The sequence below is a fragment of the Raphanus sativus genome, unplaced genomic scaffold (genome assembly GCF_000801105.2).
Source record: "Raphanus sativus cultivar WK10039 unplaced genomic scaffold, ASM80110v3 Scaffold0057, whole genome shotgun sequence".
In the NCBI taxonomy this organism is placed as follows: Eukaryota; Viridiplantae; Streptophyta; class Magnoliopsida; order Brassicales; family Brassicaceae; genus Raphanus; species Raphanus sativus.
Genome location: NW_026615380.1, coordinates 29188 through 52534, shown reverse-complemented (window position 1 = coordinate 52534; position 23347 = coordinate 29188). Strand labels below are relative to the sequence as shown.

The window sequence follows — 23347 nt, the reverse complement described above, 5'->3', positions numbered from 1 at the left end:
GATGATGCTACAAATTATATGTATTGGTATCTATATATAGAGCTTATCTTTTTATCAGTGGAAACTGCATTGTAAGGAAACGTATTTATGAATAAGCTAGTTTTATATGTCTTTTGATTTCAGGATTTTACTCTAAATAAGAAAAGATTTTCTGTCAATAATCTTAATTTCTATTTTTCAAACCATACATTTAGTTGACCAATTCACCTCACATCTAAGCTAATAACTTGCAATACATCTAAAGCTGTTTTTCAGAGTTTTACTTTACCACCCAAATCGGCTACGTTGTAGTTTTAATATTTTTCACAGTTAGAGGTTCTCCCATTTTCCATCTTCATCATCATCTATGGGAAAGCACGTCGGTGCAAAGACCAGAACCTCTGTCTGTATCTCAGATGGAGCTGTCTTCTTTGCCGGAGCTTTCATGTCTCTAACTCTCGTTTGGTCTTACTTCTCAATCTTTTCACCTTCCTCCAATTTCACCTTATTTCGACGAGACAACGAACCGATTAAATGCTCCGGTTTCGACATGCAATCCGACCCGGAAGATCCCGGTTTTTACGACGATCCGGACCTAAGCTACTCCATCGAGAGACCAATCACGGGATGGGACGAGAAACGGAAGCAATGGCTCGAATCTCACCCCTCGTTCAAACCCGGTTCGGAAAACCGGATCGTGATGGTAACCGGTTCTCAACCGGCTCCGTGTAAAAACCCGATCGGAGACCACCTGCTGCTCCGGTGCTTCAAGAACAAAGTCGACTACTGCCGAATCCACGGCCACGACATCTTCTACGGCAACTCTCTGCTTCACCCCAAGATGAATTCGTATTGGGCGAAGCTCCCGGCGGTTAAGGCGGCGATGCTCGCTCACCCCGAGGCGGAGTGGATTTGGTGGGTAGACTCCGACGCTATTTTCACCGATATGGAGTTTACGCCGCCGTTGCACCGTTACCGTTATCACAATCTCGTCGTTCACGGTTGGCCGAGTATTATTTACGATAAACAGAGTTGGACGGCCGTTAACGCCGGCGTTTTCCTTATTAGGAACTGCCAATGGTCGATGGAGTTAATCGACACGTGGAAAAGTATGGGCCCGGTGAGTCCGGACTACGCTAAGTGGGGTCCGATCCAACGGTCTATATTTAAAGATAAGCTGTTTCCCGAGTCGGATGATCAGACGGCTCTGATTTATTTGCTGTATAAACACAAAGAGGTGTATTACCCTAAGATATACCTCGAGGCAGAGTATTATTTCCAAGGGTATTGGATCGGTGTCGTCGGGGGTTTCTTCGCTAACGTGACGGAGCGGTATCTCGAGATGGAGCGAGAAGAGGCCACGTTGCGGAGACGGCACGCGGAGAAGGTGAGCGAGCGATACGGTGCGTTTAGAGAGGAGAGGTTTTTGAAGGGCGAGTTTGGAGGGAGAGGGAGTCGCCGGAGAGCGTTCGTGACGCATTTCACGGGCTGTCAGCCTTGTAGCGGGGACCACAATCCGAGTTATGATGGTGACACGTGTTGGAATGAGATGATTAGAGCCCTTAATTTCGCTGATAATCAGGTGATGCGCGCGTACGGGTACGTTCATACTGATCTCAGTAAGACTTCTCCTCTCCAACCTCTGCCGTTCGATTATCCCGATGAGACGTGGTGATTTTTGTTGTATGGTTTAATTTTGTAGTTATTATAAATGGTTTGGAATATTTTCTAGTTCATTACATTAGTCTTTGATTAGAAGAATTTTAGTGATAGATCAAATGAAGAAAAAAAACTAAAACTAAAAAAAGAAATTGGACGTAGAAGTTTTATCCATGTCCCATGCATGACACGACCAACCTTTTGCATTTAGTTGAAACACATTATGAATTTATGAATATAAGTCAAAGCTATTTAATATCATATCATATGTATGACAACCCGTCCCGTGGAACACCTGCCCATGGACCCCAGGCTCACAGCGCTGCAGATCAATTGGTGACAGCTTGTCCTGTGGGAATGCTGTTAAAGGGTGAGGACCTGGGTTCGAGTCTCACCAACAACCTAATTATGGAGATAGTGAGATCTCATAATAGAGGGGTTGGGGTCGGTGCGCTGCAGCGCTGTGAACCTGGGGTCCATGGGCAGGTGTTCCACGGGACGGGTTGTCACAATATGCTTCAACATGCATCGAAAAAAAAACAAAAACATGCATCGGAAAAAATGTGACTAGTCTATCGTAAAATTTATTATATTCTATTTCCTCAAATCATCCACACCATTGGTGATGTAGAGAAAAAGCCCAATTCTGTCTTAACCCATTCAGCCCAACAAGAATCCTACAGAAAACACATTAAGGAAAAGAAGTTAGTTTCCATTTATATTGTGTCGGTCAAAGACGACGTACTAAGGCAACAGAGAATAGGAAAATTAAGATGGTGATGAAGTTATAAATAGAGAGGTGATCTAAGCTTGTAAGGGCATCCGATAAAAGAAGAACAACAGAGAGACAGAGAGAGAGAAAGCACAAGGGATTAAGCAAACAGAAAACGTGTTCGTTTGTTTTAGTTGTTAGCTTATAATCTCTAATTTTGTTCTTGTGAAACACTTTTCTGGTTTAAGTGAATTAAGGCAACTTTTGATATTGATTTCTATCTAAGTTTAAAGCACTAGCAAAGGTTTAAATCCTAACAAGTGGTATCAGAGCAATCCAGGTTTGATTGCAAGTGCTAGGAGGAGATATGGAATCAATACCGGGAAAGTTCAAGTTCGAGATCGAGAAGTTTGATGGAAAAGGAGATTTCGGGTTATGGAAGTACAAGATGATAATGCAGTTGGAGCTTCTAGGATTAGATTCAACGATTCAGGAAGTTTCAGAAACAACTTCTGAAACGGACACGGAGAAAGACGAAGATAAAACGGACGTCAAAGTTGATCCTTTGAAGGACAAGAAGGCAAAGAATCTAATATGCATGAGCCTAGGAAATTTGGTTCTGCGTAAGGTGATGAAGGAGACAACTGCATTAGGGGTTTGGAAGGCTTTGGAAAGAGATTACCAAACGAAGACACTTCCTAATAGGATCTACATGAAGCAAAGGTTTGCAAGCTTCAAGATGGATGATCACAAGAGCATTGAGGAAAATCTGGATATTTTTCTCAAGTTAGTTTCTGATCTTGCAAGTCTTAACATCAACATCAGCGATGAAGACCAGGCAATTCAAGTTCTGTCTAGCTTGCCCCAGCAATTTGATTCATTAGTTGACACGCTCAAGTACGGAACAGCAAAAGAAACTCTTACGATGAACGACGTGATTAATTCAGCATACTCCAAGGAAGTGGAGTTAAAGGAGAAGGGATTGTTGAATAAATCCAGGTCTGATGCAGAGGGTTTGTACGTGGAGTCAAGGGGCAGAGCAGAGAAAAAGGGTGACAGAGGAAGAACTAACGGCAGGGGCAGATCTAAGTCAAGGCAAAGGTTTGATAAAAACAAAACAAGTTGTTTTATCTGTGGGGAAGAAGGACACTGGAAAAGGGAATGTCCAGAGAGGAGACATAGAGAATCTGCGAACATTGCGACAGAGCCAAAGCAACCGTTAGTGTTAACAGCTAGTGTGCAAGACACTAAGCAAGAATGGATCATGGATTCTGGATGTTCCTATCATAGTACATCAAACAAGGAGGTAATGTTTGATCTCAAGGAGTTCAACGGTGGTTCAGTGTTAACGGCGAATAACACTCAATGCGACATCAAAGGAATTGGGAAAATAAAGATTCAGAATTCAGATGGCTCTGAAGTGATACTCACGGGTGTTAGATACATACCGGAAGTGAGAAGAAATTTAATTTCCTATGGGATGTTAGAAAAATCAGGATGCAAGTATAAAGGAAGCAATTTCATGGTGCACTTCTACAAAGATAATAAGAGGGTGATATCAGGAAAATATCAAGATGGAGTTTATTATCTACAAGGTACAATTGCTAAAAGTAACAAGAACATGCCTAAAGTGGAGAAAGAAATCAGAAAGAAGTCGTCAAAGACGGTGACATTTGCTACAAATCTGATTCAGGGACCTACTCCATACGGTTTTGAAACAAAAGACACATCAGCTCAAGGTGGAGACTATTTCTTAACAGAGAAAACAAAAGAAATTGAGTCTAAGGCGAGCAACGAAGAATCTCGGACAGAATCTTCAAGGGATGATGTTTTGTTTGCAAAAGAAGTAAGGCATAAGGATGGTGATCTCTTAGCACACGTTTTGGCTGCACCTGAAGAGCTTAATACTACAAAAGCCTATGAGGAGGTTTGGAAGGCTGGAAAAGAAGAGGACGTAGACATACAACTTAAGAATGAAGTTGTAAGGAAAGTGTCACATATATTGGGAGAGGGTATCTTTGGAGATAGAGTCAAGGAGAATCAAACGCTATCTAAGATTCATTCCAAGAAAAATCCAACAGATTTTCTAAATGAAGCAGTACCTGGACAAGAGGTTCAGGTTCGCTGCGTTTCCGCCTAAGAAGGGAGACGCTCCAGGTAACGCCATTATCAAACGCTGTCTTCAAAGCTCGCAGAGACAGAGGAGGTGAAACGAGTCAGTTTCGTGTTTATATTGATAATGGGAAAACTCAAGGAGGTGGAGCTTAAAGAGAGTTACCTGTGAGCATAGGTGCGAGGCAGAAGTTTCAGTTCAAGGTGGAGCAGCTGAAACACAAGAAAAGTTACTGTCAAAAGCTCTAAAGCAACGGATGAGGTACTTTAAAAAGAAATTTAAAGTTCAAAGAATGACCTGAGAAAACGTCTTAAACAGCAAGATAAGCTGAAGGGAGACGAGTATTTAGGTCAGGGAGAGAGGAACCGGAGAGGGGAGAACGTCTTAAACAGCTGCTATGGTGGAGGATAATCACCAAGGAGAGCTGAAGGGAGACGAGTATCACAGCCGGGAAAACAAAGCAGATCACCAAATAAGTATAACATCACCGGCATCATCTTAATCAAGTTAGAGGGAAGTGAAGTACCTTACCAGAAAGTGGAAGTCGAAATGGGTTCGTCAGAGAACGAGAGGAGTTTCCATAGGGTCACCGTAAACGCAGGAACGACTGTCAAAATCAAACGGGAGTTAAAGCTTACAACTTCTCAAAGAAAAAAAGTGAAAATCTTCAAAGCAGGCTCAAAAGTCAGAGAATCTTACCGGAAAGCTGCAGTATCACCGGTAAGACAGATTAAATCGATCACCACCAGTAGGTAAAATAGAGATTCACCAGTCACCATGAAGAACTCGCGAGCTTCTTGGAGATTATGGGCATCTCATGATGAAGAACAAGCTGGTGTTCAGATGATGCGATTTTACAGGAGGTTGAGTTGAAGATTTGAGAAGTTGAATTGCTATCCTACAGAGGAATAGGATAAGCAATTAGACATCTGTGGTTTTGTTCACTGCGTTGAAAGGTCATTTGCGTGGAGCATGTCGGAGTTGCAGAGATACACCATGGATGGGATTAAAGACAAGGACGATGTGAAGCTGATCAGAGACTCAACAGTTCACAGTTCACGGGGTGAGACAGGCTCTGGTCATAGGTAATCTTCATTGGAGATGCAAAGGTCATCTTTGTTAGGAATCAAAGTGAGAGAGGGTGAAGAGACAGTACTCGCCGGAGACGGAAGGATTCGTCGGAGAGACATCATCACTGTCTCATGAGATTCTCAGATCAAAGGAGGAAAGAGATGGAAGCGTGAAAGCTTCGTAAGAATCATTGAAGGTGGTGACAAGAGAGAGAGAGAGGGCAAGAATATGGGTTTTAGGTGGAGATTGTAGAGAAAAAGCCCAATTCTGTCTTAACCCATTCAGCCCAACAAGAATCCTACAGAAAACACATTAAGGAAAAGAAGTTAGTTTCCATTTATATTGTGTCGGTCAAAGACGACGTACTAAGGCAACAGAGAATAGGAAAATTAAGATGGTGATGAAGTTATAAATAGAGAGGTGATCTAAGCTTGTAAGGGCATCCGATAAAAGAAGAACAACAGAGAGACAGAGAGAGAGAAAGCACAAGGGATTAAGCAAACAGAAAACGTGTTCGTTTGTTTTAGTTGTTAGCTTATAATCTCTAATTTTGTTCTTGTGAAACACTTTTCTGGTTTAAGTGAATTAAGGCAACTTTTGATATTGATTTCTATCTAAGTTTAAAGCACTAGCAAAGGTTTAAATCCTAACAGGTGATGTACATATCTAACTATCTAGCTGCCTAGTTGGTTAGATATCATATCACAAGCACATGTATAATAGGACCTTGTGTATTTGCGTACACGTAACACATCTATTAATTATAATAATAACGATATATGAGAGAAGACTAATTCATTATATATGGAAGAAAATGGAATGTTTAAAATATTATACAAACGACATTACGTTAGACATTTTTGTTTTCACTTTTACAACAATATGGTAAAGCAGTACACACACATTTGTTTCACTCTTTAATCAATTAAAGAGACCCAATGACTCAATCACTGAACTAGAGGTGGGCACTTTACCCGATATCCGAAGTGGCACCCGAACCCGACCCGAAAAACCCGAACCGAAATCCGAACCGAAGTAGCAAAATACCCGAACGGGTATTGAATTATGAGAGATTGGATATCCGAACCCGAACGGGTAATACCCGAACCCGAATGGATATCCGAAAATAACCGAACTTATGTACTATTAACCATATATTCATAATTTACTTCTCTAATTTTATTCAAAATACTTATATTAATTATACACATGGTTTAAAATTAGATAATATACATATAATTGCAAGAAAATTGATTTTTTGCTCACTTAAAATGCTTAAAATGCATGTCCAAATTTTAGTTTCATGCATTAGCAAAAGCTACAGCTAAAATTTTAAAACAATAATCAAATTAGTGTATTTTATTTTTAAGATTTTATCTTCAAATCATTCAATGTATTAAAAATAAAATATCAGTTAAGTAAAATTTATATTTTTTAAAAGAAAAAAACTTGAGAAATGAAGAAGTTAATTTTTTTTTGCAAAATCTAAATATCCGAAAATCCGACCCGAAATAACCGAACCCGAACTAAAAATACCCGAACCCGACCCGAAGTACAGAAATACCCGAACGGGTTTTATACTCCTATACCGAAATACCCGAAAATCCGAAATACCCGATCCGAACCCGAACGGGTATCCGAACGCCCACCCCTACACTGAACCACACAAGAAACGGAATATTACATACAATAGTTACTGGAGCGCGTAAGTATACTTAGCAACACTGTAACTCTTACTCCTTTGAGTCATCTTGTGATTACTCCCAAAATTAATCAAAGGACTTGTCTCATCAATTCTCTCAAACCTGTGATGATCATCGCAACTTCTCACACTCTTTGCCTTCCTCAATTTCATGGGCGGTCCATGGCACGTATAAACGGTCGTACTCCTAGCTGATGCGGATCTTACAAGCTGAGCTACACGATCCTCTATGGCCCTCGCGGAATTTTGGGAGTGGCTTGTGCTTAGACTTCGTGGGAGAGAGCTTACGGAGCAGACTGGTATTCCAAAAGACATGGTGCCGCCAAGGTCATGGGAAGATAACTGATTCATGCTTTGTATGTACAAGTCTCTAGCTTTGACCAAAATCTTTACGGGAACCTTTATGTACTTCCGTAGCCTGGTCTCCTTTTTCGTGCTCATATTTTCTTACAAGAGATTCCAAAGTTCCCACTTTTCCAAAACACACAAAAAGAAAGCTGTATTTAAACAGAGAAGAGAAGTTAGTTTAGTACTACAAAGTTTCGCTCGGGAAATTTAGCAATTGATATCAAACTTAATAAAATATGGTTGATGGCATTTGCGTACGGAGATATCATAGTATTTAATAAGTATAGCACGAGTTTTTCGTTGACTAAATTTTTATAACATGAGATGTTGAGAGTTTGATGTAAACCATACTAACAAGCTAAAATTTTATTATGACAATCAAAATAAAGGTTATCTTACTCTCAAATGGGGCGCCTATTTAATTGTGATCCCCAAATTATTAGACCCATTGTACTATTTTTATATTATGTGCAAGAGAAAAAAATGTAAACTCAACAGTTGACTTCAAAATATGAAAATAGAAGATGTGAACATTATACCATGAAACTAATTGAAATAACGTATAACAGCTAAGCTAACTAATACTTAGAGACAAATTAACGTATTTGAACCATTTTTTTTATCATATATAACAATTTCAACGTTTCTAACGAGATCAATATTATATTAAGCTTGAAGTAATGGAGTCTGAATGAGTCTGCATTGACCAAACAAAGTTATTGGGTTGTCCCTTTCTAACTAGTACATGAGAGCTGTAACGTTGAAATTATTTTTGACATGATGACAGCTTAGATCGATGATAGTTTAGCAATCCAAGCTTGTTTTAATCATGTTTAGTATTGTGACATCTTCTCATCTTCTTTACAAAAAACTGAATTGCAACCCTCTTAATGTTTCGTAAATCCATACAACGATTTACCTTTTACCTCAAGGCTTGATGTAGCTCCCAAAGTAGCGGAACCCTAATAATTTGAAGCTCTTTGATGATCACTTAACATTCATCTGCCACAACTCTTCCTGATGCTGAATCAGAGAGAGCATAGTTGCATGTGAGCCATCCTATACTTGGTCAAGATCAAGAGTAAGATTAAACAAGTGGTGTTTAATTTGAGTTAGGCGGTAGCAAATTCGTGTGGGGTAACTTTCAAAGTAGTCTTAAACTCGTAATCCATTGATAAACATCGACATGCACGTTCAATAACTCTTGCTGCGTAACGTTTAACCTTTGTTAAGAAAAATCAAATTATTTCTAGATTTCCTATACGCCACTTAGCAAAAAGTAATTTTTAACGATTAGTGAATCATGTATTCTGTATAGATTAATGATATAGATAGAGAAAATAGAAGAAGGAAATCTTTGATTATCTTTACATGATAGTCTGATAGTTATGTCAATGTCAGACAAGAGTAAGTTTAGTCCACCGTATTTTACTTTTAAGAATCGTAAGTTTAATCGAATTTCTTTATCTGTATAATAATTGCACTCGTTTCCACATATTCAAATCCGAAGACTTCTTTTTAAAAGGAAAAGTCCGAAGGCTGTTGATACGTAATAATCTCTTTTTTTATAAACATTAAGATTAAATGCAAAACATTATATAAGATTATTTAATGTCAATAATCTTTTTTTTTTATAAACATTGTAATCTTATATGGTGTTTTGCATTTAATCTTTTTTTCTAAAGGAAAAATTTGAAGGCTGTTTTTTTTCTTGTTTTTTCTCTTCAAATGATTTAAAGTTTAGCGTTAAGATTTAGGGTTTAATGTTATTAAGATTTATTTTTCAATATTTATGATTCATAATTTAGGATTTACTAAAAATTTAGGATTTATACAAAAGTTTAAAAATTATTGTTGAGTGTTTAGTGTTTAGCTAACGGTGTTAACATTATTAATTTTTTTAACTAATATTATTTTTATTTATTTTTAAAATAAAACATAATTTGATAAATTTTTATTAGTCTTTTAGAAATAATACTGAATTTAAAATAACTAAATTTCATGGGGATGAAACCAAAAATTTCTCATATTCTTCTCATCATTACAATAATAAAATCTCACGTGGACGGCGTTCTCTATTCTATTGGACCAAATTGTTCGAGGTGTTCTATAATATTCCTGTCAAACACATTAAAAAAAAACTCAAAATCAGTAAAATATTGAGAACGCACTCGTTGAAAATTTCCATCATATTCACTCATGATCAAAATTTATAAATAAAGGAAACTAAAAAAAAAAAATGTTCTCAAAAGTCAAATCATTAGAAGAGTCAAAAACCAAAGGCTTGACCCGCCTTGAAAATGTTGCAATGATATTATAAATTCATAATATATATGGGAGATCCCACACATTCAAACTTACACCTCCAGAAAATTTTGCTTATCCTAAAAACTTTCAAAATCTGTAATCTCACGCACTCATGTCTCGGAGTTACCTTAGTGCCCAAGAAACCAATACACTGACAACAAGAAATTACCTAATGTCACTCCATTCGACCAGAAAGCAACCTTCAAAGCCATTGAAGAGGCCTGTATCATCGCCTTTGAAGTCAATGCAGCCCCAGGTTTACCGAGTCGACACAGTGAACTTCAAGGAGTTGGTTCAGAGGCTAACTGGTGCACCTGCGCACGATGATGTGCTTAAGCCGTTCAAGAGTTTAGATAATTCAGCGAATGAGAGTTCTTCATCATTAGCATTTGATTTATCATCATCATCATGGGGAGATTTATCACTTCAAACTCCTGCAAGTCTCTCCAGATGGTAGCGTTTATACAGGACAAAACATTTTATATACCCTTGCAAGTGCTTCCTTTGGTTGTAATTCTCGACATACCTATTCTGTTTTATCTATTTAATAAAACCATAGAGAAATATAAGATATAATGTTTATTAACTTTTTATGGTAACTTGTGGAATAGTAGAATCAATTTGTAATTCTGCAGAACTTTACTGATTTTTTTAAAATCATGTTCATATTAAATCGGGGATTTTGGAGTCTATGGCTTTGATTGGCTAAACTTTTTTGTAACCATTTTAAATTAAAAAACATATTTTAAACTCGATTCTATACTATACAATTATATACATGTGATAATTTAACACTTTCCCTAAAAGGATTAACCAGTGATTCTATATACACATATGTAACAAGTGGAAGTGATTTGAAATTAACGACAATTAGAATAATTTAGCTAAGGGTTATTCTGTGTATAGATATAATCAAGATGAGCCGTTAATGTTCTTCTCGTCAAGCAATCTTCGTCATCGTCTTTCTCGCAGCTCCCTCCCGCCGCTTCATATAATTTTGAATCCATCATTTCCTGAAATGTAATTAGACATATATGAATCAAGAAATGAAACATATAAATTACGGATAAAATCTACTCCCTCTGTTTCTATAAGATCCATGTTTTAGAATTTTCACACTTATTAATAAAAACATAAAATTTTAGTTACCAATGCATTGTTTTTATTAATTAACAATTCCCCCAAATTTTGAACCAATAAGATTTTAATAAATACAATTATATTTTTGGAAATATACAATTTTTCATTAATTAATGTCTTGAAAATGTAGAAAATATATCTTTTTGAAACAATTTTTTTTTTCTAAAACATGAATCTTTTAAAAACAGAGGGAGTACATAATAAGGGTATGTATATATATATGACTAACCAGACTAAGTATGTCGGCTGGAGAGATAGTGAAGGAGGGGAAATCGGCCGGTTCGGGGCGGGCGGTGCACGTTACCGTGGCGGTGCAAAGGACAAGAGCCACCATGAGCAAAGTAGAGAGATTATCCATTTTGTGATTAATTTTTGGATATTGACACCAATGATCATCAAACAATCTTTATATAGTCATTCTTGGTTAACTATATTCTTAATATAGTCTTATTTTAGAATGTTTTTTTTGTCAACTTTTAGAACGTTTTATTCTTTCTTATCTTTTATTTTGTCAGTGTTCTTATCTTTTCCACACACACAAAAATAGTAAACAAACACATATAAAAAAAACACATATATCTCTTCACTCGTCCTGGGAAGAGAAAAAGAGGAATGTATATAGTTTTCAAACATAATTATTTTTGTTTTTAGTTTGTTGAATTTGATTAAATTTAGAGTATGCTAATAACTTTCTAAATATTAACCATCAGACCAAAAGAATGTAGCTGTATATATAATTCCTATTCAACAACAACAGTACATTTATTTTTCTTCTGAGTAATTTGCCATGTCTTTTTTATCAAAAAAAAATACCATATCTTCTTTATATTGAAACATATGGAAGTCGATCCATGGGCCATCCCTAGATTAATCAAAACAAAAAAATATGGAAGTCGATCACGAGAAGCATGAATATTTTTGCCACCGCGTATTGGCTTGGTAACTCGAGTGGAGCGGAGGTTGGACGGAAACAAAAAAAAAACTTCAACTGAATACTAAATTTAACTCAAAAGAAAAACTTTTTACTATCAGGTGTACCTTTTAGAAATTAATCAAAGACAAAATTTCCTTATCTGATAATGAATATCAAAAATGTTGACGTATTACAGTAATATAAAAGTCAACATTTGGTTTTAATTATGGGCCAAAATTACGAATGTAAAGGCCTTATGAAAGTTTTTTTTTTGGGGTTCAACCTGGCCTTATGAAGTTCGACACCATCATTGACCTGAACATCACAGTCACATATGGTCCATTTCATTTTAGTTGCTTCGGCCGATGATTCAGCCATGATCATTGGTACATATTTTTGTCGTAGTCACTAGTCATCTCTATAATATTATTAAATATATGAGAACTCAGTTTCCTATGTGTCGCGTTCACGTTAACTTTCACGATGGTTGATTACGCTGATACCCTTAATGAATTAAAAAAAATTACATTTAAATACTATTATTGAAAATTTTATTTAGTTTCCTTTTAAATTTTTCCAAATAACATATATAATAAAAAGGAAACATTTATAAAGTTTTTTTAAAAAATTTAAAACGAAAATATATATTTATATAATATGATTTCATTAAAAAAAAAGAAATTTCACAAAATAGAAATATTACATTTAAGACTATTTTAAATAACATAAAATATACTTTTGAAGTAATAAAATATTTATTTATATCTATATTTTCTTAGATGAAAATATATATTTGTATATAATGTGATTTCGTAATCTATAAATTATATTTTACTTATATAATATGATTTCTAAAATACAATCACAAAAAATTAAACTGTTTATTTTAAAGAGATGTTAAAAATAAAGTAAAATTAACTTTTGATCAAATAATTAAAATATTTTAAATTAACATAACACTATATAATTTAACAAGTTAGATATATTATATATTATCATTATTAAAAATGTTTTTAATATTAAATTTTATGTTTTATGTTTGTCACAGTTAATATAACCATAAATCAAAATACCAACGCAAATTTGAATTTTTATTTTTAGGATTATTTGCATAAATTTCAGTTTACCATTTAATATATATAAGACATAAAATTATTTAAATATTTTAGTTATTGTAAATATTGATATGTGTTCATGAGCTTCCAAAAAGTATTAGTTACTTATGTAAGTAACTTCCAATTGATTATCATTTTACTTTCTAATATTTTATTTTAAATATCAACATATAGTTTAATTTTTGTAATTTGGAATCAAATATCAACATATAGTTTAATTTTCTAATTTGGAATCAAATATCAACATATAGTTTAATTTTAATTTTTGTAATTTGGAATCAAATATCAACATTTAGTTTATTTTTACTTCATTCTAAGCACAATATATCTTAAGTTATACATAATCTTCTTCAAATATATTTACATATCTAAGATAACAACCAAAGTAAAAGCAAATAATCATATTTTCATATATTTTAAAAATAAAAAATATTAGTTGAATTTAGAGAAATTGATTGATGCGATCCAATATACCCAAATGATAACTTATTTAAAATCATATGTCTGATTAAAATAATATAATATTATTAGTATAAATTATGCATGCAAATTATAAATTAATTCAAAATTAAAACTAAATACTCCCTCTGTTTTTTTAAAGATGTATGTTTTAGGAATTTTTTTTGTTTCAAAAAGATGTATTTTTCATATTTTCAATGTAATTTTTGTCAACTAATTATGAATAATTGTGAATCTCAAAAACATTAATTGCATTTCTTGAAATTTTATTGGTTCAGAAATATAGGAAATATAAAATAACAAAAAATTATGCACTAATAAGTAAATTTTAATATGTTTTATTAAAAAGTGTGAAAAATCTCAAAACATGTATTATTTAAAAACAGAGGGAGTAACAATCAACTATTGTAACATATTTAATTTATAAATATTTGTACCCGTGCATGAGTACGGGAAAATCAACTAGTTAGTACATTGATCGCAATACTCACCACTATGTAAAGTTGTTTTCCGAGAAAACGATCGACCTTTAATGTTAAAGAAAAAAAAATCGACTAAAGTTACCACGTCATGTAGCAATATTATAAATAACATTTGACCATATGCATGCATGGACATATTACATCTACGAAAGTTACCACGTCATGTAGCAATATAATAAATAACATTTGACCATATGCGTGCATGGACATATTACATCTACGTGACACACGGTCCGTATATATATAGTCGACCTATACTTACGAAGAACTCTAATGACGCATTTATTACAAAAAAACCTCTAATGACGCATCAAATGACGCCACGCGATTAATCTCAACGAATACACCACCATGTTTATAGAAAACAAAAGATATGTCTACAAAGGTAAAAAGCCATGATTAATTAGTGGATTCATAACGTGCTTTGCATCCATTTACGCTTATATATACACGCACAAACATAAAAAGCATGTATTCTTGAGATGAAACTGACGTTGGATCAATGGATCCTGTTACAAAAAAAAATGAACTGAACAATTGACGTTGGATTGTCAGAAAAAAAAAAACTTAAAAAACATATTAGTCCATCGGGATTAAATATATCGTTAATTCGTATTGTTTGTTTGTTTGTTTTTGCTAATACGCATATACAGTATATCCCAATATACAGTCCGTGTCTCCTTTTAATTTTAATCAGTTAATAAACATCAAATTTGCAACTCAGTTTCTTAGAAACGACAGACGTTGTTAAAGATGATTTAAAGGCGATAGTGTTGCCTGTTAACATCCATTGCCAAATATGATTTAGCGACACATTTAGGTTTTACCAATTTACAAAATTTTGTCGGTATATGACATGGTTTGGTAGTGGTTAGTAACTTTACATGCGTTATTTGAATTAAAATTGATAGAAAATATGTAAAAGATAGTCCCATACTTTTCATTAAAATATTTCCCCCTCGACTTTAATTAGAGATTTAATAGAAGTTCTATATCTAAATATGACGTAAACAGTATGTAGCCGTCGCATGTACTAATCTGTATGTATAAATCATCAATTCTACATGATTATATATATACACCTCAAAACTGAAATGTCGTTTCGTCAAGCAGAGGGAAATTCGTTAACTAGCAGAAGGGTAAGAATCAAATGCATTCTTAATGATTCGCATGGACATTATTAAGATTAAATTCAAGAGAGTATTAATATAGATTGTACATACATATGTTTACAAATACGTAAACAAAGTATTAATGTGATTTTTATAATTCTCTAACAGTTTTGATAGGAGATTTTTAATTTAAAAGTTTGTAATTATATAACACATACATAATAGTATGTAAATGTGCAATGGAATGTTGATATAATTTTATACTGTAATAAAATGAAAATTATTTTCAAAAAAAGCCAATATGTGAAGCTTTTCAATTAGACATTAAAGTTTGATTTCACATGAGACCGAAAGAAAGACTTACAATGTGCGCATTCTCATAATAGCATATACACAATGGAATGTTGATCTATATTATAGGAAATAAAATTGGAATTATTAAAAAGCTAATATATGAAGCTTTTGTCTTGGAATCAAAGTGTGATTTCACATGGGATCGAACCAAACATGAGCCTGGCTAACTAGAAAAGGTTCATGTAGAATTTTTTTAAGTAAGCAATGTATATGTATTTGTTGTCCTCTACTTTATTATATATGAAATGCATGTGACTGTTGTGAGCTAAATACATGTATTTTCTAATTGTCATATTAACAACAAAAATATTTTTGATGAGAAATGTATATTTCTCTAAAATTTCAGATTTCCCCGTTTCTCAGTATTAATCAATTAAAATAAGAAATCTCTCACTTATACTTTGAGTCGGCATGTTACTAGTTTATGTTTCAATGTTTCCGTGTAGCAAGCAAGTATATATTCTTTTTTGCTGGTAGGAATGTAGGATATAGGGTTCTTTACAAAAGCATTGGTTTCATCTCTCGTGCAAAGCACCAGTTTGGTTCAGTTAATTGGAAAGTGTTCCTTAGATTCTTTATTTCTTTTCGGTTTGATTAATTTTACTCCACCCTTTGTCTACTTTCTTTTTCTTTTTAGATCGAAATGATGATTCTAGTCCCTCTCCTTTGTCCATCCCGTGTAGAAAGAAATCAAGAATATTTTCGTTTTTCTTCAACAAAAAAAAACTCCATCGTGGCTGTAAATATCATAACAAGTATATGTTCGCAATACATTTGTTGATGCGATGCTATGCGAGAAAAGGAAAGAATTATGATCTATAAGATTGAAATGCTCGTGGAATGTTGTTTTAATGTTATATGGTATTGTAGTTAAAGTATATGTTCACAAATAACTAATTCCAAAGAAAATTAAACAAAGTCTTCGATAATCTGAAAGGTAAACCTTTCTAGAAATATGTCATTCTATTTCTTGAATTAGTTCTGTGTAATATATCAAACGTGTGAAATGTCGATTGTTTCTTCATCACTAAGGTATTACAGACATTTGGTTATTTAGTTTCAAGAAAAGTATTTTTTTTATTTTTGCTATATGGACCCCAAACGAGCAATGGTGCCCCACAAAATATTTCCTGCTTTTACAAAGTTGGCTCTACAAGTTTTTAAACCTGCCATAGTGCAACATGACTCAAAAGTTGCTTATACAGTATATTATAAGGTTGTATACCGTATTTTAAAGTGCCTAAAATACCCCCAGTTTATTTGCCCATAAATATCAAGCTCCAACAATGCAATTCTTCCCTTTTCCCCTTCTAATCTCTCTCATCTCTCTAGTAAGAAAAAATAAGCAATTATGTTGTCCACTGTACCGGCCTTTTCCATGTCTGAACCAGGTTTAGTTAATCAATTTTCGGGGTTCCAAACCGGGTTCACTCCTTGGGAATGGGACAGCTCTGATCTTTTTTCCGTTAACCAACTGTCTCTTGAACCGGCCATTCCCAGTCCATGTTATGGTGAATCCGACTCTGGTCTCATCAAAATTAATTCTTATTTTGGTGACATCAAAACCGGTTCTGATGAAAAACACACCGGTTTCAACAAAATTGAACCCGGTTTTGACGAAGTTCACAGTTCCCACGGCGTACCAGATGAACCGGACTCGGACGACCCAAAACAATGGACAGCCATCGCGAATTCCGACTCGGGAGACCAGAATCATAACCGGACTAAACTAATTCAACCGGAGATGACCGAGGAGAAGAAGAGGAAGAGGATGGAATCGAACCGGGAATCGGCGAAAAGGTCGAGAATGCGTAAACAAAGTCACATTAATAATTTAAGCAACCAAGTAAACCAGCTCGACATGGAAAACCGTGAGCTCAAGAACCGACTCCAGTTATTTACATACCAGCTTCAACGAGTGACTACAGACAATATCCAGCTCGTGGCGGAACAAGACATTCTCCGGTTAAGATTGTCGGAGATGAGGCGGTTCCAGATGATCAGACAACTTCAACAACAACAACAATGGGAACTCAATAACCGGAGAATGATCATGACTGAACAAAACCCATCTTCGATCACTGATCATATGATATATAAGTAAATAAAAAAAAACAAAAAAAAAATAGAACGATACCATCAATCTCTTTCTTTGTCTCTCTATCTCTCTATGTAAATGACATTGAAGGTTAGGGCAGAGAAAAGGATAGTTTTCGAGAAGGAGAAGAAGATGAAAAAAGTTTTATTTTTTTGTAATCTTTTTTTTTTCCACTCTCGTAGGAAGTGATCGTTGTCGTGTTATGATAAATAACTAAAAGAGTTATTACATTAATGCAATGATAACTTTCATGGGAAGCTTTTGTGCGCAATGACAGCAAAGTTTACTTAATTTTTTTTTTAAATAAGTTGAACCATTAAAGTAATTAACAGGCTAGCACTTAGCACGAATAATTAAGAAACTATTACATCTCAATATTTATTTTAATATATCCATTATCACAATGTGGGAGCCATGTTTATCCATTAGTGATGTCGGGCCCAAAACAAGTTTTGGTTCTGTAGGCCCAATAAAAAATTAGATCCTCAAGTCCATATATGTTTGAAGAGCACCAAAGCCCTAACCTTCAGTGGAAGCCACAGTTACAGAGCAAGAAAACCCTAAAAGGATCTGACCAAAAGAATCATGGTTGTGATTATATCAGGTCAGCATTATGCATAGAAAGAAACACAAAAGAACAAAGCAATGCACCAAGAAACAAGAGTTCAAGATAAATAAAATAAGAACAAAAGCTTCATCCTCAGCTAGTGTAACGGAAGTAGTCGCCACCAGTGTTTCTGTCATTGCTCTCTGCAATGGGGCTGCCGTTACCGTTAGAGAGTGGACAAAACGTAGACTTTTGCAAAACCCCTGTTGGAGAAGAACCCAACGTGGGGCTATTCGTTGTGCTGTTGAGTACTTCACCTAGAGGACCTCCTAAGGAGTTTCCCCATGAGATCGGTATCCACGTATTCACCTTTTTGAGCGTTTCCTGCTCGGAAAGGTCGGACTCGAGAGATAGCCTGAGAGGTGACATAGTGGTTTTGTCTTCGCCAGTGATGTGTGTGGAGGAAGGAGACGATGATGCTACTGGAATTGACATTGAGAGCTGCGTCCAGTCTGACTTCAGCTCTTCAGGCCAAGTGCTGTGACTGTGATTGCCATGTTGCTTATCATGGCCGCTGCTAAAATCCAAGTACGTTGATCCAAGTAAGCTCTTTGCCGAGTTAGGGTTGAGCAATGAATCAGAGGATATGTGTCCAAACTCAAAAGAGCTGTTGTTGTTTCTCTGTTTAGGAGAATCCTTGGGTTGCAAGTTAACCGTTGATGGATATACCTGACTCTGGACTCTGCTTTGCAACAAAATGCAAGTAAGCTACGAACATGAACCGACAACTATGTAAGGTTTTGAAAGATACACTACCTATTGTTAGGTAGAGAGTCTGTAGACGGATTGGTGTATTGAGCTGGGGTGGCGAGGCTGCGGTTACGGTTAATACCACCAGCAACCACAGACTGTTCTTTGGACGCAGCTGCAGCAACAGCGGTCTGGTTAGATTGGAGTTCCACAAGCTTTCTTGAACGGTGACGGCCTCTGTTGATGTGTCTTTCACAGTATTTCTGATCAGGAACAGCATCTCTTGAGCACCTCCATTTCTTCCCGTCTGTTCTACGGCATCTTCCTGGCTCAGGATCCATGTTACCCCCTGCGAAACCTAGATGGAATGTTCCCCATCCAACTGCACCAAAAGCCAAACGAATAGTAATCTTTTTAAGACCCAATCAATGTAATAAAAGGACTTTGCATATCTAAAATACAACTAGAATCTTGAAATCATTAATGATCATTAATGAAAAAATTAGAGAGTAGAGAGAAATGGAGCTTACAAGAGCTAGGAGGCAAAGATCCATAAGGGTAAAAGGACTTTTGGATAGAGATGAGCAGACTAGAAGGAACAGGGACATTGGCTGTGATATATTTATAGATCAACGCCTGTTGTTCTAGCTCAGCCCATTGAGTCAATGTAAAAGGTCCTTTCCCTTGCATGCCCATCATCATCCCACCACAACCATATCCTCCTGCATTTAAAAAAAAAAAAAAAAAAAAAAATCTATTTACATTAAAAAAACACATTTCATCAAAAAATCTACTTTGCAGACCTCCTGAGTAGCTTCTATATTGAGGAGGTGGGAACTGGTGGAGAAACGGTGAGAGAGAGTTCTTGTTATCCAAACAGACATATTTACTGAAGTCTTGAGCTTCTGGTTTGTCTGAGAAGCTAAGCATATGTTCTTGTCGGAGAGAGTCAGAAGCAGATCTCGCAAGTGGGAACCCCAACGACTTGCTGTAAGGGGAAGACAAGCTCTTGTCTTCTTCAGCCATTGCTGTTGTTGTTGTTCTTGATAGCTTGGAACTTCGTGGCAAACCGGATCTGTCTTCTTTCAGATCTGGTGACCCGTTTACGTTACTAGTAACCGACCCGGGAACATGAGTCCCAATGTCCATATAAAGAAGTGTAAAAGAAGTAATAATAAAAAAAGAGGAAAGCTAGATAATGACTTGAGAGAGAGTTGCCATGGGAAGGAAGAAAGCTTGAGCAAAGATGAGAGAGACAGAGGGAGAAGAACGAGGCTGAAGTTTTTTGTTTTTGTTTTATAATAATATTATTAGATTTTTTGTTAAAAAGATATTCTTTTAAAAATATGATAATTGGTTGGGAGAGATGAAGCTTTGGGAGGAGACAAGAATGGTGTACTTAAAAAACACATTCCGGATCTCGGACATGCTACAACATATTTATCCATGCTTTATATTCATGGTTTAAAAATAAAGCAACACATTTAGCTATGAATAACAACGTTAATTTATCTAAGCGGTGAACATATATTTAGATATTTGAAGGATTGTATTTTTTGGTAAAAAGATAATGGTAATATTTGACAGGAAAAAAAGGATAATTGTATCATGTAATGCCTTTTTGTTGCAAGAGTTTGCAGAAGGAAACAAAGGGTATATACTTTAAAAGTGAGTGTATATGTACAACGTATGTCTAACATTTTTTTTTTTTGCCAACCGAAAATATATTAGATAGAGAGGTAAATTACAAAGGTCCAAACCGGCCCAAACTACAAAACAAATCAAACCAAAAGCCCACAAACATCAACACTCGAAGCCCAAAGGAAAAACGCGATCCAACAGTCGCACCGCTTCCCCGCAGCACACACCTCCACGTGTTGAGACCACAACCGCCGAAGAGACGCGTGTCGGACACAGGTGCTTCGTCTTCTCACACGGCTCGAGTTTCCACCAGAGCCACCACCGCACCTTCACAGGAGTTACAAGACACCAACTCTATCCCAAACAGAGGTCGACGCTGATCTGAACCAAACGACATCAGAACCACCGGAATCACCGGGAAGAGACCAAAGGACGCCGAAACCACCTCCAACGACAATATTAGAGGTATAGGATTCGGCATCAATCTTCAAGGGCCCGATCTTCAGAGAGCATCCATCGGCGTCGCCGAGATCTCCTCCGAATTCAGCCACCCACCACCATAAAGAAAAACCCTACGCTCAGCCCGAACACATCTGTGGGAATCAGAAGCCGGCGACCAATACCGAAGACGGAAATGGTACGGTCCTAGAGTCAACCGCCGGCGATGATCGGAACAAACGCCTCCGTTTCCCGGACAACCAAAGACGGACCACCACCGTAGACTAGGATGCATGGCCGTAAACTAAAAAGAAAAGAAGAAACAAAGATAAAGAAAGCCTAAGACGATGACCGGACCGGCGGCGGCGAAGAGAGCCGGAACCGCCGGCCGGAAGCTGAGAATCGACGGTGAAAAAACTCTTTAGAGAGAAGTCAGAGGAAACTAGAGAAAGAAAGGTTGCGATGACTACGAAAAGTTGCACAACGTATGTCTAACATACACTTTAAGTGAGATATTTTATTTACTAATGAAAACAAATAAAAGAATTGTCCTATTCAGATAATAAATAGAGAAAATTAGAAAAAAGAGACATCTTCATCTTAGGTTTGTCACTCTAAGATTTTTAGAAGATGTTTTAGGAAAATAGGATTTTGATTCCCTTTAAATACCATATTACCCTTAATTTAATTTAAATTATAATTATAATTTATAATTTTGTAATTGATTTTAAATGTTAAAATATTAAAAAGTTATAATAAAATAAAAGTAGACAAAAAAGAAAGACATGGAGTCGTCGTCTTCCATAACGATTTAGGGTTCAATAGAGAACCCTGACAGAGAGAAGAGAGATGAGGCAGAGAGAGATGAGAAATTGCAGGAGAAAGAACAGACCGGTCTAAGTTCGTGCCATCGTCACTGGTCTGAGATCGTTTCCATCGTCATTGACTGAGTTCGTCTCCACCGCCGGTTCGTCTCCATCGTCACTGGTCTCAAACAAGCCTTGATCCACATGTCGATTTCTCAGAATTTGTTTCTTCTTCTACTGAATATAGGATTCAAATTTACTTGTTTCCATTCCAGATTTCTTGTTAGGGTTTCATTGCATCTCCTCATCTCCGTCACACCTCGTTCTCTCTCTCATCTCCGGTGGCAAGGCGGAGCAGCGTCGAAGGCGGTTCTCATTGGTGGATTCTAGCAAAGGGCAAGCAATGGTTCGAGATTTGGTCTTCTCTTGTGTAAGTTAATTCTCTTTTCTTTCTACTTAGTTATCTCTCTACTTAAAAGCTTAAAATTATTTGGTTCATTAAACTGTTATGAGACTATGCTGAAAAAGGTCTCAGCTTGATTTGCTTTTCTTCTTTCTTTGTCTTTTGGCTACCTTTGAAGATTGTTGTTGGTGGAAGGCACAAGTATTTGATCAATGGTAAGCTTGCTCAACCAATTTAAGTTCAGAAACTTTTCCACTCACTGCAACTTAACGTCAACAATTATTATATTACCAAGGTCTTGAACATGAAACCTCCAGAGATCTTATCGGTCTGTACAAGGTAAGAGATTGTGTTTGTTTTATTAGGAGCTAAGTTCTCACTGATTAGCACTTGTTGAATAAATTTTATTATAATAATAACAATGAAAAACATGTTTATGTGCAGTAAGAAAGAATGGTGAAAGAAACTATTATTGACTCATTGTTGGAGATTAACTACGGAAGACGTTTGAGGATCGTGAGCATGAGGTATATACTTAACCTTTACATAATGACTTCAACTTATTTTTCTCAGTTTGACATTTCTTTTGAGCTAATAATTTTAACTTTGATTTCAACATATCAAAGCTTGTTCTTGATAGAGCATTCTACCACACTTGAACCTCTTTATGTTTTGGTTTATTTATATCTCATGTGTATCGTTGATCGGGCTTGGAGGTATTTAACCTTTTGTCGTTTGTTTCGTTGATCTGGATGGTAGTTGATGCTTCTACTTAATGGCAAGGATGCTGATTAAAAATATTTTGTATCTTCATATTCTTATGTAACTCTGTTTCAGCTGCTAAGAGGAGGTAGCAAAAGCGTGGTCGTTAGCCTCTGGGACATTAGGTTTAGAGGGTGTGTGACTGGAAGACGGTGACGTTAGAGAACTCGTTATTACGGCGTCGGTCGTGGTGTGGTGCGGGCGTAAGGAGATAGAACTTTAGGTATAGAATTTTGTGTATAGGTTTTTTTTTGAAAAGAAGTTTGTAAACAATTTCGATATATAAATTTTAAAAATATATTTTTATTTTTTTAATAATGCTATAATAACAATTGTTTTCTGCTATTATACAATTGCACAACTAATAAAATGCTATCGAACTGGTACTTTAACATAGCACAAGCTAAACAGAGTAGTAGTTTCTAATGGAATCATT

At 35.7% G+C, this 23347-nt stretch overlaps 6 protein-coding genes and 1 long non-coding RNA gene across 7 annotated transcripts; 4 read left to right on the top strand and 3 right to left on the bottom strand.

The window, feature by feature from the left end:
- Positions 1-201: 201 nt before the first annotated feature.
- LOC108852756 (glycosyltransferase 6) lies at positions 202-1960 on the top strand. Its single transcript, XM_018626243.2, has one exon. The coding sequence runs from the start codon at positions 347-349 to the stop codon at positions 1652-1654; it is 1308 nt and encodes a 435-aa protein (XP_018481745.2). The 5' UTR covers positions 202-346; the 3' UTR covers positions 1655-1960.
- A 5223-nt stretch (positions 1961-7183) lies between these two features.
- LOC130500905 (uncharacterized) lies at positions 7184-7856 on the bottom strand. Its single transcript, XM_056995828.1, has one exon. The coding sequence runs from the start codon at positions 7675-7677 to the stop codon at positions 7228-7230; it is 450 nt and encodes a 149-aa protein (XP_056851808.1). The 5' UTR covers positions 7678-7856; the 3' UTR covers positions 7184-7227.
- Positions 7857-9952: 2096 nt separating this feature from the next.
- Positions 9953-10473, top strand: LOC108853037 (VQ motif-containing protein 29). Its single transcript, XM_018626503.2, has one exon. The coding sequence runs from the start codon at positions 10004-10006 to the stop codon at positions 10346-10348; it is 345 nt and encodes a 114-aa protein (XP_018482005.1). The 5' UTR covers positions 9953-10003; the 3' UTR covers positions 10349-10473.
- A 186-nt stretch (positions 10474-10659) lies between these two features.
- LOC108849905 (putative phytosulfokines 4) lies at positions 10660-11408 on the bottom strand. Its single transcript, XM_018623512.2, has 2 exons — positions 11261-11408; positions 10660-10904 (listed from the first exon to the last, which is right to left on the bottom strand). The coding sequence occupies exons 1-2, from the start codon at positions 11387-11389 to the stop codon at positions 10776-10778; spliced, it is 258 nt and encodes an 85-aa protein (XP_018479014.1). The 5' UTR covers positions 11390-11408; the 3' UTR covers positions 10660-10775.
- A 5224-nt stretch (positions 11409-16632) lies between these two features.
- On the top strand, positions 16633-17821 carry LOC108851890 (basic leucine zipper 34). The gene is given in 2 exon segments (XM_018625364.2): positions 16633-16807; positions 16810-17821. Coding segments are annotated over 2 exon segments (921 nt in total). The 5' UTR covers positions 16633-16647; the 3' UTR covers positions 17571-17821.
- A 310-nt stretch (positions 17822-18131) lies between these two features.
- LOC108849679 (growth-regulating factor 2) lies at positions 18132-20181 on the bottom strand. Its single transcript, XM_018623270.2, has 4 exons — positions 19665-20181; positions 19392-19583; positions 18928-19243; positions 18132-18853 (listed from the first exon to the last, which is right to left on the bottom strand). The coding sequence occupies exons 1-4, from the start codon at positions 20008-20010 to the stop codon at positions 18265-18267; spliced, it is 1443 nt and encodes a 480-aa protein (XP_018478772.1). The 5' UTR covers positions 20011-20181; the 3' UTR covers positions 18132-18264.
- Positions 20182-22011: 1830 nt separating this feature from the next.
- Positions 22012-23120, top strand: LOC130500906 (uncharacterized). Its single transcript, XR_008939410.1, has 4 exons — positions 22012-22364; positions 22445-22488; positions 22594-22676; positions 22987-23120. It is a non-coding gene; the product is annotated as an uncharacterized LOC130500906 (long non-coding RNA).
- The last annotated feature ends 227 nt before the right edge of the window (positions 23121-23347 follow it).

Excerpts from the sequence above, each read along its gene's own strand:
- LOC108849905 (XM_018623512.2), bottom strand. The coding sequence starts at position 11,389 with ATGGATAATCTCTCTACTTTGCTCATGGTGGCTCTTGTCCTTTGCACC. Across the intron at positions 10,905-11,260 it reads CAGCCGACATACTTAGTCTG|GAAATGATGGATTCAAAATT; the intron begins GTTAGTCATATA and ends ATTACATTTCAG.
- LOC108849679 (XM_018623270.2), bottom strand. The coding sequence starts at position 20,010 with ATGGACATTGGGACTCATGTTCCCGGGTCGGTTACTAGTAACGTAAAC. Across the intron at positions 19,584-19,664 it reads ATATAGAAGCTACTCAGGAG|GAGGATATGGTTGTGGTGGG; the intron begins GTCTGCAAAGTA and ends TTTTAAATGCAG. Across the intron at positions 19,244-19,391 it reads ATCTTTGCCTCCTAGCTCTT|TTGGATGGGGAACATTCCAT; the intron begins GTAAGCTCCATT and ends CTTTTGGTGCAG.
- LOC108852756 (XM_018626243.2), top strand. The coding sequence starts at position 347 with ATGGGAAAGCACGTCGGTGCAAAGACCAGAACCTCTGTCTGTATCTCA.
- LOC108853037 (XM_018626503.2), top strand. The coding sequence starts at position 10,004 with ATGTCTCGGAGTTACCTTAGTGCCCAAGAAACCAATACACTGACAACA.
- LOC130500905 (XM_056995828.1), bottom strand. The coding sequence starts at position 7,677 with ATGAGCACGAAAAAGGAGACCAGGCTACGGAAGTACATAAAGGTTCCC.